Source organism: Coturnix japonica, chromosome 9, assembly GCF_054131305.1.
Source record: "Coturnix japonica strain WE chromosome 9, WE-NBRP24, whole genome shotgun sequence".
NCBI classification, from domain to species: Eukaryota; Metazoa; Chordata; class Aves; order Galliformes; family Phasianidae; genus Coturnix; species Coturnix japonica.
In genome coordinates this window covers 3,125,354-3,139,012 of record NC_140671.1, presented here as the reverse complement: position 1 = coordinate 3,139,012, position 13,659 = coordinate 3,125,354, and the positions used below count along the sequence as shown (strand labels likewise).

The following is a 13,659-nucleotide window of genomic DNA, read 5'->3' as shown; positions in this document are numbered from 1 at the left end:
TTGCTGTCCAGAATTAGGATTCTAAAATACAAACCTACACAACAGCCTTCTGCCAGATGTACTGTTAGAGAGTCTGAAAACACCAAGAAGACCCAAATGCAATGCTACTAGCAGAAACTACAGCTCTGTTTGTGCAGCCAAACTGCTTTTTAATGACATGGCAAAGTAAAGGGGCCCTTACTTTGATAAGCTACGAGCATCTATGGGCTCGTAAACAAGTAGCCCAGTGTATCTACAGACATTGTACCATGACATGCTACCAGTATTACTAATAGTCTGGCTAGTTATCAAGTCTTTTTTTAGAAGATTCACATTTACTAACTGCTGTCAGATATCATCAGCAAGAAGTCTTACAATTAAGATTTGCTCCCTACCAGAAAGAGAACAAAAATTTACTATTGCAAACTCATCGACATTTAATGTGCATCCAGGCTGGACACTTCAGAAAGTTACAAAAAAAAATCTGTAAATCCAAAGAGAATATAAATAGAAAACCAACAGATGATCAGAGCATCACCTCCTGCTGCATGCAGGAGATAACAAAGCAGGTGATCTTGTTTTTGACAGTGCTGGATCAAACTCAGCTCACAAGGGAGAAAGGGCATTTCTTGGCCAGCCAGATGTTGCAGAGGTGATAACTGCCCAGCTGTTTATTTGGTCATGCTAAACCATTCAGTGTCACAGCCACAGAAAGGGGTGCTTTGCCAGAATACAAAAGCAAAAAAAGCCTGGCTATCAGGTTGCATGCTGCCCAGAGGGAATTTACTACAGTGATGAAATCAGATCAACTCTCAAGGTCTCTGGAAGAGTGTTGGCTTCTGTTTTATTCAGATTCTGCTTGTAGCAGGGCAGGGAAAGGTGACAGTGTTCCACATAGAAACCTCAGTACCACTGATAAATGGGATTTGCAAGAAAAATGATTTCAGTTCTTTCCTTACTCTGGAATTTTTTTCTCAGCTTCTCAGCAGAATACATTCTTCACTGACATCCCTGTGCAATTTCACCCAAATAAATAGCAGAGCCATACCTTCTGACCTTAAGCTTTGAAGTCTCCTGGGCTACGAGAGTCCATAAGAGATGTGCAAAACAGTGAAACCTGCCTCCTCAGTTTCCTAAAACCATCCCCGGTGGTGCTGCCTCCTATTCTTGTTAATCTGGATTATTGGGATGCATGGAAGTCAGAGAAAAACATTTTCAGCACTGCTTCCCAATCTTTTCCAGTTATCAGCCTATTTCTTGATGTCTAATGTCCCAAACTCACAGAATCTTAGTTTCCATGAGCTTCAACCTCATCCTTAGTTGCTGGGATGCCAGAAATTGCCATATCAGCCTGCACTGCAGAACGACTGCTTTCCTCTGTCTCCAGTAATTTGGCTGAATTCATCCTGAAAGAAGAATATCTTCTTTCAGCTGGAAACCCCCCACCCCCCTTTTTTTTCTTTTTAATCTTACTGCTCTTCTAAACAGAAATGTCATAAAAACAGGCTAACTTGGCAGATTTTCCTCCTGAAAAGAAAAAGGTAAAATTTCTGCCTGAGGACTAATCATGTTACATTTTCCTTTCATAGCACAGATGCCAGCAGACAATACAGAACAGCCTTGTGCTGGGCCAGGATAAGGGCAACCAGAGTGATCCGAGTACATGAATTTTTCAAAAGGAAAACAAACAAACATAATTGTCAGCCTGGATATTGTCACATTTACATGTCAGACAATGAGAAAAAGCTGATCCTACTGAGAAATACTGAAGGTTTGGGCCTTTTAATTATTATTTTATCCAGATGAGTTTATTGTTCAGAATCCAAGTAAAAATTTCTGTTCTCTGGGTCTCATAATCACAAATTACTTCTTCAAGCCCTTCTGCAAAGAAAGCAGAAGTTCTCCATTATCTGAGCTTACTCACACATAGGAAACAAATAGGATAAATTACTTTCAGAGTGACCTAAGTTTATTGACATCCAGGTTGGATGGGGCCCTGGTCAATCTGATCCAGTACTTGATTTACTGGTTGGGAATCCTGCCTGTGGGAGGGGGGTTGGAACCTGATGATCCTTGAGATCCCTTCCAACCCAAACCAGTTTACAGTACACATCTGAAAGTCCTATAACCTATTTTTCAAAGTGTCGTGACCAATTTACATACAAAATATAGTGGTTTAAATACTTCCACACTGTCCTGAGCTGACAGGTTTAAGAAATAGAAGTTTAGCACGGCAGAAAAAAAGTCACTTTGAACTGTGACTACTGTATCTCCAGGGTAGTAATTTTGCGGAATTCTACTGCAGGGTAGTCACTGTGTTATGTTACGATAGAGCTGCAAGTAAGTGGTATGAAAAAGAATATGATATTTCTATATATATTTTTTTAATTTCACATTTACATTTCTTATATGCCTACAATTTAGGCTCTTTAAATGTCAAGGTTTTTTAAAAGACCGCTTTTCACATTTTGAGGTCTTCAGTTTTCTGTATTCTCTTCACAATTACCAACGACATCAGCAATTACAAAACAACATGTTTGGTACTCTGAAATCTCAGCTAGAGAGGTTTAACATTTTACTTTGTTTTTTCTCATCCCTTTTTGAAGGTCACAATAAAAATAAAGCAAACATCCCCCTGCACATTCCTTTTCTTTGCATTCAGTAAACATGAAGCACTGAGAACTCAGTTCTGCATGGTTTGGGTCCACACCACCTACTTTTAGACACGTCCCTGTGGTCCTGGTTCAACATGAGCAGAACCACTCCTGGAAACCATGAGTTCATACTGCTCCTTCTGATGCTGCTCAGCTGCACCTGAACAGATCCTTCTGCACAGTCCACTAAGTGAACTTCTCCCTAGGCAGTACAATGCATGACTCAGGCATCCAGCTGGATCACAGCCTTCTGCTTTGCTTTATCCCTGCCTAAACAAATGTATTTCCCCCTCTGAGACTCTGCTGTCCCATGCAGAAAGACAGTGTGAAAGAAAAGAGAAAGGCGGCACAGGACCAGGGAGCTCCCTGTACATACATTCTTAATTAGGAAGAGAAGGCTCAGACACATCCTGCATATAAACCCAGCTTTTCAAATTCTTTACACAAAGCAAAACAACAAAAATCACCACAAAGGTAACACTTCTGCTGGCTGCGTGCTGCAGACCCTGCTCTGGGAGAGGAAAGTCCAGAATAGATTGTTTCCCACATGGTGCAGCTAAAGAGTGATGCCCTGTCCACATCCACACACCCATCCTTTGATGGATGTTACTTTGATTTGGTTTTGCCCAAAATTTGCTCCAGAACCTGTCATTTCCAGAGTGGTACTGGCTGAAGTGGCATCTGCCCCTCCACAGGTCATTTTGCTGGTCTAGTACAGGTGGATGATGGATTAAGGTGAGGGGCCAAGCTGGTTTTAGAAATACCCAGTGGAAAAGGAAGAGCAGCTACATACGCATTAGTAGCAACCCAACTTGAGAGCCAGGTAAGCATTACTCAATCTAGCAACGCTGCTGAAATACATTATCATCACCTGGTCAGGAGCCAGTATTCACCTTGCTGTCTGCCTCCCATGGAGCCAGCACCACTCAGACCCAGAAAACAGCCTCTCACAATGAGCGTCAGTTGCATACAGTGCCCACTGCTTCCAAATCCTGGCCCAGTGTTTAATCCACTGTCCCTCACCCTCTTTGGTTGGAGTGCTGCGTCTGAGGATATCCCACAGAGAGTAAAGAATACTTAATACCACTGGCTGACAATTAAAAGGAGGATGGAAGAGTCAGAGAATAATTCTCTTAATTGACTACTCTTCTTGCTACTTGTAATCTAGAGGAAATCTAATTAATTCTGCATGAAGTACGACTATTCTGTAGTGAAGTGTAATTCCTGATCTCTGGGGCTTCAGCTTACCAGTTGTCAAATTATCCAATTACACACTTGTTAAAATCCATTTTGGGGAGATTTCCATGGCTTGTAAATAAATAATTTCAAAAGCTTTAATCCTCAAAAGAGAGGGAAAAAGGGGAAGCCCTGGCCCCTTAGAATCACAAACCAGATGAATATGATGTCAAGAAGCTGAAAAATATGGTGATATCTGCCTGCTTTGCTCTAACAGTGGTGATGGATGTATTTCAGAAGCAAGAAATTTGCTGCTCCTTTTTCAGCTATGTTTTATTCAAACCACTAATCTGAAGGGAACCAATTAAGGCAACATCCCTCTCATTATGCCAAAAGGGAAAAATCTTCTCATAACCACATAAATTAAAAGGTGGGAAACCAACAGAGGCTGCAGCTCAAGTCAGGGATATTGATAGGCTGGAGCAAGGCCAGTATGGGGCTACCAAGCTGGCTGTGGGCATAAAGGAGAGGAGAATAGAGCTGGCCCTGTTCAGCCCAGAGAGGAGAAGGCAAAGGGGAGACGTGTTGCTTTCTGTAGCTACCTGACCAGAGCATAAAGAGAAGATGAAGACATCTTCAGCTGTGCAGGTAACATCTGGGGCTCCTTTTCAGCCTCAGTTACACTGCAAAGCTCAGTGCTCTTCAGAAAGACTTGATCCAAAGGGAGGGGAAGGAGGGGTCATACACATATGAAGAGAAATTCTTAAAGCAATGTAACTCTGTGTCCTGATGTGACTAAATTCACTGAATCTGAGCACAGAAGAAAAAGTTGCAATTTTGATTTCAGTGAAAGCAATGTAACAGTCAGAATTAAAGACTGTTCTGAATATTTACCACCTTGTATGGCAACACTCCTAAAAATCCTGTGGGCCAAACCTGACATAAAACAAAAGAGGAACAGAAATAAATCTCTTTTCTATAAACCAAATCCGACTGTATTTCAGTGACAGCAGGCAAACACCATCCCTCATTTAAAAATTAAATAAAATTTTAAACCTACAACTTTTGAAATGCCTTTTGTATTCAGTCTGATTAACATACAGATATAAAGATATTCAAAAGTAATCCAGATTAGACGCTGCCAGGCTTTCAGTGCTTACCAGTATTTATCATCCTGACTGCTCAGCATGGGGCATTCAGAACATCCTGGCTTTAAAATTACCTGCATACTGAAAATAAAGTCCCTTTCAGTTGCCTCAAACCAGACAGCTCAGAAACCTTCAAATACTTCTGAAAACTCAGTTCACCACCAAGCCGTATCTATTATAAACGCACAACACTTTAATGCCAATGGCTTTCCAGCAGTGTGACAAGACTGGGTCAGTGATGGACAGACTGCATCTTCTAAGTCTGCATCCACTGAAGCAGAGACAAGTTCTGGATAGAACTTGCAGTATCTGCTGTTTTCCTGTACCTTCTGTGTTTCACAGCATCACTCAGCCTCAGAGCGACACAGAACTACTGTCAAGGGCTGAAGGATTGAGCTTATTTCACCCCAAAACAACCACACGCTTCTAATCAAGAAAAACATACGTAACTTGCACTTAAGAAAGAACAGCAGCTGTTATGCAAAGCCATTTTTCTTAGACTTTAATTCGTAAGAAAAATATCCTGTGTTTGTTCCTGTTACTCTAGGGAACCTAATTTTCGATGTTCCGCATCAAATTGTGTGGCTGTCAGCAGCTTTGCCAGCAGCCAGTCTGAATCCTCATTACTCATTCCCCCACTCAGACAAAACCAGGGTGGCAGTTGCCTGCTATTATTACAGGTGATTACAGTGTTAGTCAGCAAGCAACTCCAGCTCCAGATACAAAAACAAGATTTCTAACTTTTTGTCTTAAACAACATCATCATCCTTAAGATCGTTCTCCATGAACCCACAGCAACCTTTCGCAAAAAAAAAATGTTTGATGCTGGAAAACTTGCTTAATGGCTTTCCTTGCTCGTAATTTACGTAGCAAAAACATCTGCAATGAATAAAAGTTACTATTTAACTGCACACCCAACAGGTCAATGGAAAATTTAATTGTAAAGGAAAATTGACAATGCTTGTTATTTCAAATATTAAGAGATACGGTGTCATCAGTAATTCCATAAGGAAAAAAATATCAAAAGAATATGGCATTCAGTAGATTCTGGAGGTAAGGCAGAAACAACCACCTTATCAAGTGCTTGCATTGTTTTCTCATTCCACACCCTGTATGCAAACCAGAATTCTGTGCTCTAGTGATGTGTGCATCTGTTGCTTTGTTGGCAGTTAGGCAGCAGGAGCCTGCCAGAGCAAGGCCAGTGTTTAACATAATAGTAATAATAAGTAGAGGACCAAACAATGTCATTCTTAACAGGTGATGGTAATGGAGAAATAAACTCTACACATTACTCCCCTTGCAACTGAATATATTCTCTTCTTAAACAGTCTATCTGGAATACCAGGACTGTCACACCAGATTGGACTGCTCAGCTCACTGCTTTCTTGTTTGGATACAGATAGATGCCAGTATCACATGCTCCAATAAGACATAAAAAATTTACATCTCCATGAAGCAAATATGACTTGTAGTTTCACATATCTATGATTCAATTAGTTTCTGAAGCATAAAGGATTATTATGTGTTTACTAGATAAAACATTTTTCCTATTAGCTGTACAGGCTCATTACAGTTATTAGAATGTGAAATGGAAACTAAACGGACTCATGCATCACAGAAAGACTAATTAATTGGCTTTTCAATATTTCCTGTTGAAGTGACCTGAACCACAGAGAACCAATCCATAGAGTGGGCTTTCAGAGATAGGAAGATCCATGGCATCAACAGTTACAGTGACAACCTGAATTGAGAAGTCTGTTCTTTGAGAAGAAACTGGCCTTGACCTACATAATTATAGGAAGCAATAGGATGTGTTTATGAAAAGGAAATGATTATTTGCAGTAACTTTTCCTTTAGTAGACTTTGTCTCAGATTTACTAATATCATCTTGATTTAAACGGTTCTTCTTGAGAAATGCATACTATTTTAACTACATTTTTAAAAGTAGACATCTCACACACAAAGCTGAGTGTCAGCACGAGTGTTAATGAAAGTTGCCCTCAAGAGAACTGCTGGTTTTGGCCTATGAGATCTCAACTGCATCATGCACGTGGATGGGGATTGAGGTTTCAGCTCTCAGGAAAGCATTCAGTTCACCTAAAAGCATCCTAACAGCAAGCTTGAGATGGTAGATAGTAAGGATCCTATTTTGGTCCCCCAGTACAGGCCTTCTTTGCTATCCTGATGGTTTGGCTTCCTCTGTTTGCCTTCTGATTTCCTCAGGGCGAGGCTACAATTAAATCTGCATTTATGCAGCACTGAGCACACTGGTGGCTTAGTCTGAGCTTGATATCGAGACTCTACCGGAATATAAATGGTACAAGCTAAAAACGCAATCTTTAATGTAGATAAATCTATATGAGCAATAATACCATAAGCATTTTTAATCCTGCAGTGGCTGCTACTGCCATTACATCTGATTCCTGTAATTATTAGAAATTATTTTAATACAGAAATACTTCTTATATAATAGATAACCTCTTTGTTGCAGCAATTTAGTTTATTTATTTACCTGGTCTATTCATCCAGCTCCTCATGCTGATGGTAGAACAGCTTATTTCCTGTCAACATTTTTATTAAATGTTTATAAAGAACACCAGGAGCAAGTTGAATCAATAAATTATCCAAAAGGTATAATGTTAAATTTGTGTTCAGGTTTTTGTTAAAATTTATTTAATATGACTGCCATAAATATAGCTTCTCACAAGCCAAAATGTGCCTAATGGGGTCCGAGGAAAAGAACATGCAATGGGAGATAGGGTTTGCACTCAGTGTTTGTTTGATAACTCTACTGGAATATACACAAATGGAAGCTGAGATTTTGCCCCAATTCCTTATCAGTGAGAGCATATACTGAATACATATATTAAACAAATTGAGGGCACCAACAGTGTAAGTTTAAGACGTGTGCACAGCAAAGGCAAGTAATTTACAGGTCCAGAGACTGTTCAGTTAAAGAACAGACAAGGTATATTTTCACTCGCCATTTTTGTTATTATTTACAGAACGGATTTCAACTTATCCATTTACCAGCATGTCATGTCTGCCCTCTGCTTTTCTCATTAGGGATTATCTTGTATGTACACAGATGGCTACAGAGCTCATGTGTCTCTCATCCTCACCTAATCATTAAGGTTCAACAAAAGGTGAACACCACAATTATGAAAAAGCTCACAGAATGTTTAAAATACAACAAGAATCAATAGCAGCAAATGTGCAATTTGAGTGATTAAACCCATATCATTCATCACCTAGCAAAAAGGAGAGAAATAGAAGAGGGAAGAAACACCAGAAAGAAGTCAAATAGGAATTGGAAGCTGACTCTTTTGGATACCAATAGAATATAATACATCATATTCTAGAAGGTTCAAACATACATTCTCACTGGCAGTCACAGTACATTGCCCATCCTCAACTCAGAAAATCTCGGTAGTTTAGCATGTTCAAGATAATTAATGAACAAATGGACCGTATGCCTTTTTATTGCCATATTTCAAAGTTCTTAAGAGGAGCTGGGTTTGTGTCTCAATGTATATCTTATCTTTTTCCCATTCTTCACTATGCCATTCTTAGATTTCTTTCCCTAAAGTGCCAAATTTGCCGTAATTACCATGGAGTACCACTGGCATCCTGAGTCCAGAACTCTATCATTACTGTATTGATCAGCATGTACTTAAGACCTCTCTTCTTCAGTTCTCTGAACACATTTTACCCATAGACACAGACCCTTCAGTAAGAGAGCCAGCAGAGAAGTGGGAAGGGACTGGATGGTGGTAATGCTAGGAATGTGTGAATGACAGCACAAGCTGGGCTTGTGGAGAAAATTATACCACATAAATACTCCCAGTGGTTTTGTGGGTGGCTGTACATGGCACCACAAAGCAATCACATTGAAAGGCCCATTTTTTTTTATAACCTTGGATAAACATCTTTGCCTGTATTTCATCAGTCTTAAGGGAACAAAAGGATCGTGCATTGCAAATATCCAGAAAGGTGCTCACAGGCTCTTAAAATGTTCCCAAATTAAACATCTTCTCCCATGCTACTCCTGTTCTGCTAACAAGAGCTGCCTGGGGTCCCATGCACAGCATACCAAGATTGGTTCTGTTTGTTACACTTCATAATTAGAAAAAGTGTTATTAAAGTGTCAGGAATGCCAGCATTTATGGTACCCACACATCCCTAAAATGCACCCAACAGCTTTTATCAACATCTTAGAGCGTTCTGCTGCAGCTTGTGCTGCTGGTATTGGTGTAGGGAAATTCAGGGGTCTCAAAATCTGGAATGCTATTATGTCATCAAACAAATAAGCACTGAAGAACAGCGAGGTGATTGTAGCAAGTGTCCTAATACTGTCAGCAGAAGGCCTAGAAACGTAGAATGGCTTGGGTTGGAAGAGAAATTCATCCAGTTCTAAGCCTCAGCTATGGGCAGGGCTGCTAACCACTAGATCAGGTAGCTCTAAATTGGCCATTCTCCCACTTTGTAATTTACAAATCCATAATAGCTGTCAAGAAAGACTACAGAAAAAACAAGGTTGGTGCAGAGGTGGTATGTGTGAGTCTATTAAAAAACAAACAAACAAACAACAAAGCTCTGCCTGACGTTAAAGCAGTAAAATGGTTCCTCTGAAAAATTAATCTGCAATTGAAATATTCAAGAGTATTTCTTTTCGGTGCTTTTAAACATGAAACTACGTGTTCTGCTAAGAAGCCCAGAAACACTAACCCAAATTAACCCCAGTCTCTTGAAGGAGAGAACGTAGCGCTTTGCTTTCATAGCGCTTCATCCTAAATCGAATAAATTATTCTTTTTTTTTATTACAATTATTTAAAAATTTAAAATTACAAACCAGCTCTGCTAAGTTCACGGGGAAATCTGAAGCACCAAATTACACATCTTGAAAGGTCTGCACCCGAATCATCATTTTCCTGAGTAAAAAGTGTGATGTCACAAATATTTGGAGATTTGTGATACCCCAGAGTTTCTTCCCTGACACTTCAGTTAATGCAAATAAGGTTAAAACCATTCCAAGTCTGTCAGTAATTAGAAGATCTCAGCCATATATCTTTGCTTTCTCTGTTACCCATTATTCCAACACCTGTCACCTTGTAAAATGCCACCTACTGATAACTTTATAGACTTTATATGACCTTTGAATTTTGTTCTTCTTGAAATTGGGCTGCCTTTTTTCTTCTTTTAATGGAAATGAAGAGAGTGAGCTGATTTGTAGCAATTCGCAGGAGAATCAGTCTTTTTTCTTATGAGCTATTTTTGGCCACTGTATTACTTTATACTAAAGAAGTCACGGATCATGGACATGTGTAAGAAGATCCAATATTTTCTGCAACCATTAGAGCCAAAAGAAAAAATAACTTCTTTAATCTATTCATTAAGAGACTAAGATAACCAACCCCTGCACGGTTATGTATGGTTATGTAAATCAGATCACCTCTACAGCCTTAGTCCCCAGTACTCCAGTACTCATGTGACTGCACATCAGGGCCCAATCTGAAGACCTGAAATGCTCTTCTTCTATCAGCAAAACAACAAAGATTACCTATGGAACTAGTCCATAAAAACAGCCATGTGAAACAAAGGGATTTAGATATACAGCTCTGCTTGTTAGATGGCCATGATTCAAGATGGGAAGAGCTGTTTCAGCTGTGACATACAGCTTGGTAATGAAAGCATGAGCCATTACAAATGAGAAGAAATATCTCTAGTGAAATAAAGCATCACAACATGTGAGTAGTTAAAAAGTTGGTAAATTATAATAATAGCCATTATCAGCTCTTTGAATCTGAAAGTGCATAGAACAACTTCACAGCTTTCAGTAATTGCATAATTAACAGGCTATCACTAGGCAACCATCCAGGTTACATTTTTTTAAAGGCTCTGAGATTGATTTTTTTGCTTTTCTTTTCACTGTTAAATAATACTGTGTCAATATTTTTAGTAGATTGTCTAAAATCCAAAATGGGGCAAGTCACGGATTAGACTGCTATACTTCATCCCTGACAATGAAGAAACACAGATGGAAGAGGAAGCTCAAAAAACACTGTACTTGGAATTCAAAATCGCTCAGAAGTCATACAACGACTTTCACTTTTCTTATTCTAAAATAATCCTGGAATCAGAATTGAAAGGCAGAAAAAAATGTGATTTGGGAAGCCCTTAACACTAGAACAAAGATAATGCTACCTGTGATTCAACTGAGACACTCATCACATTCAAATGATTGTCCAGGGATGCTATTCCATGAAATAAGCATGAAGTCTGAGCACTGGGAATGCCACAAATTCAGCCCCTGACTCCCAGAAGTCAGTGCACACATCAAAGAGAGCATAGCACTGCTTTCCACAAGAAGCTGAGTTTTGCCCTCAAACATTGCAGCACTATACGAAGCAAACTTCACATGATAGGATTTGTTTCTCAAAGAACTGAAATCATCCCCTAGGCTTTCAGCAGATCACTCGCACCCATCAGACTCGAGAACTGTAAACCACAATTCAAAACTCATAGAATGCCAATCTCTTACCATAGCCAAAGGGAGAACTCCTACCAGGTCCTTCTGGCTGACATAAATCTTGGATACTCCGAGATCAGATGTTGTATCTCCAGGATATTCTACCTGCCATGTGATGAGCTGGGTCTCAGGTAGGTCAGTTAGGTCTTCAATTTCAAAATCAATCTGCATGATTTCAGAAGAAGGACCATCCGCACTGGAAGCAAGCAAGAGAAATAAAGGTTCCATTCACATGACTGATAAGACAGTAATATAATTGCTTTTATGTTAATAAAACATTGGATTAGGGCTCTTCCACAAAGAGGATTTGGTGGATGATGGGTTTAATAATTAATCATTTGAACTTGTCTTAAGATCTCAGAGTACTTTCCATACATTCAAGTGACTTAGTAACACTCAGGGACATGGATCACCAAGCACGGCTCCATTTTACGGTTAAAGAAACAAAGGCAGATCAACATAAATTCAAGGCTAAAGCTACAGGCAAGTTTATCTGCACAGCCCAAAAAATCTGACTCCAAGGCTCTCTCCTTGATGAGCAAATTGCTATTTCCTGCTAAGGCAAAATACAATCAGATGTAAAGGGAGACAGTCATTGAAATGGGAAAGTACTGCATTAAAATTATGGTCTGCTTTTTGAAAAAGAGGAACACAACAGAGGCTAAAGCTTTGAATGGAATCTGTAAACATGGGCAATTCAGAGCAGAGGGTCAGAAAACATGGAAATGATTTCTGGATATTTTGCTTTTCCCTCATCTAAACCAGGAATACCTAATTTAACCAGATGTGGGAGAGTTACAAAACTGGACTACTCAGTATTGGCCAATCTGACTCAAAATCCTTGAGTAAAAACACCAGAAAAGAACAAAGACTTTAGGCGTGACTTTCCAGGATACTCTGGCAATATTGGTGTTACTGACAACTTGTCCATGTTACTTTGTCTTTATATGCTGTCCTTCATAAAAGGTTACACAGTCCTCGTAAGTGAATATCATAAAGCAAAATTGTAAAGAGAGGAGGTTAGAAAGGGGCTCAAAGGTGCTGTTCCTCCAAAGCTTGTAATAAAATCAGCTACTGTATAGAAAGCAATGCAGTAAAGTTTCTATTGCGTATCTTGGCAAGGTGAGCTCTATAGTCCAGTGGCATTTATAGAGACATGAAAATACTCAATATACTGTAAAGCTGTTGGGGAATGCAGAAATTCTTAATGGTGCAGAAATCCAGGGAACACTGAGAATGACAGTGCTTTTACTTTGGAAGCACTGAAGGCCAAAGAATTGTCAGTGCTAGTGCAGAGGGAAAGGAAAGAGCAGGATTTCTTTCAGCAGGGTGACATTCAAGGGGTGAAAGAAGGGGACAATACTGAAGTGTCACAAGCCACTTTAGTTGGGGAGCACAGAGAAAAAGAAAACATTTCAGAAAATGATTAAAGAGTCAGGAAAAAAAAGTGCTCATAAACCCAGCAGGTTTTCTTAGCTGATGTGGGAAACAGAGAACATTAGGCATATTCTTTATTAAGGCTAGTTTTGACAACAGCCCCTGTTTGGGATTCTTCCCAAGATACTCAGAATTTTTATCATGCTGGCTAAATTCAATGCTTTATCTAAAGCTACTGCTTGAAGAATTTAATCTGATCATCTTTAAGGTTTGTATTTTAATGGGTATATTGAGTCTTTGCTATCCTGGGTAGAATTTAAAAGGATCCTCTGTGTTTCCAAAATGGAATGTATTGTGTTCAATTTCTCATTTCTTCATGTAAGAAAAAAAAGGAAAAAAGAAGAAGAAAAAAAAAAAAAGAGCACCATTTCTAAACTAGCACTGAATGCAGTCTTATTTCATGCTGACCAAGGAAGGATCAGAAAGCTGCTGCATACAGCTGTGGCTATGGAAACTCAGTTACCTTAATTGTATGAGCAGGAATGGGCAACACATTGCCTATAAATACCTAGCAGCAGTCCTGTTTTGTACAACATGTTCTGTCACGGTTTCTGTATATAAAGAACTAATTAAATCATCATATAACGAACCTTGGTTTTGAGATTCTGTTCAGGGTGCTTGTCTTTATTTTTGCATTGGTGTATACTGCTACCAGTCATCGGCACTGCAGTATTGGTGCTGTCACCAGCAATGTGTCCTGTCACAGCAATGAGCCGCTGCCACACAGGAGGGAACC

At 39.4% G+C, this 13,659-nt stretch overlaps 1 protein-coding gene and 1 long non-coding RNA gene across 7 annotated transcripts in view; one reads left to right on the top strand and one right to left on the bottom strand.

Annotated features, from left to right (window-relative positions):
- The window catches only part of TMEM132D (transmembrane protein 132D), a 176,213-nt gene that overhangs the window by 64,415 nt on the left and 98,139 nt on the right, over nt 1-13,659 (bottom strand). For all 4 annotated transcript variants that reach the window (XM_015878476.3, XM_015878477.3, XM_015878479.3 and 1 more), the window contains one exon: nt 11,499-11,682. In XM_015878476.3, coding sequence (XP_015733962.2) covers nt 11,499-11,682 — 184 coding nt within the window. The remainder of the gene's footprint in view (nt 1-11,498; nt 11,683-13,659) is intronic.
- The window catches only part of LOC116654113 (uncharacterized), a 62,122-nt gene that overhangs the window by 21,809 nt on the left and 26,654 nt on the right, over nt 1-13,659 (top strand). Inside the window, exon 3 of one of the 3 annotated variants that reach the window (XR_014931958.1) lies at nt 10,920-11,058. The exons of 1 other annotated variant lie outside the window; for it this stretch is intronic. This is a non-coding gene — a long non-coding RNA (uncharacterized LOC116654113). Of the gene's footprint in view, nt 1-10,916; nt 11,059-13,659 lie in introns of those variants that run through there. One more of the 3 variants, XR_014931957.1, reaches the window with a different exon arrangement.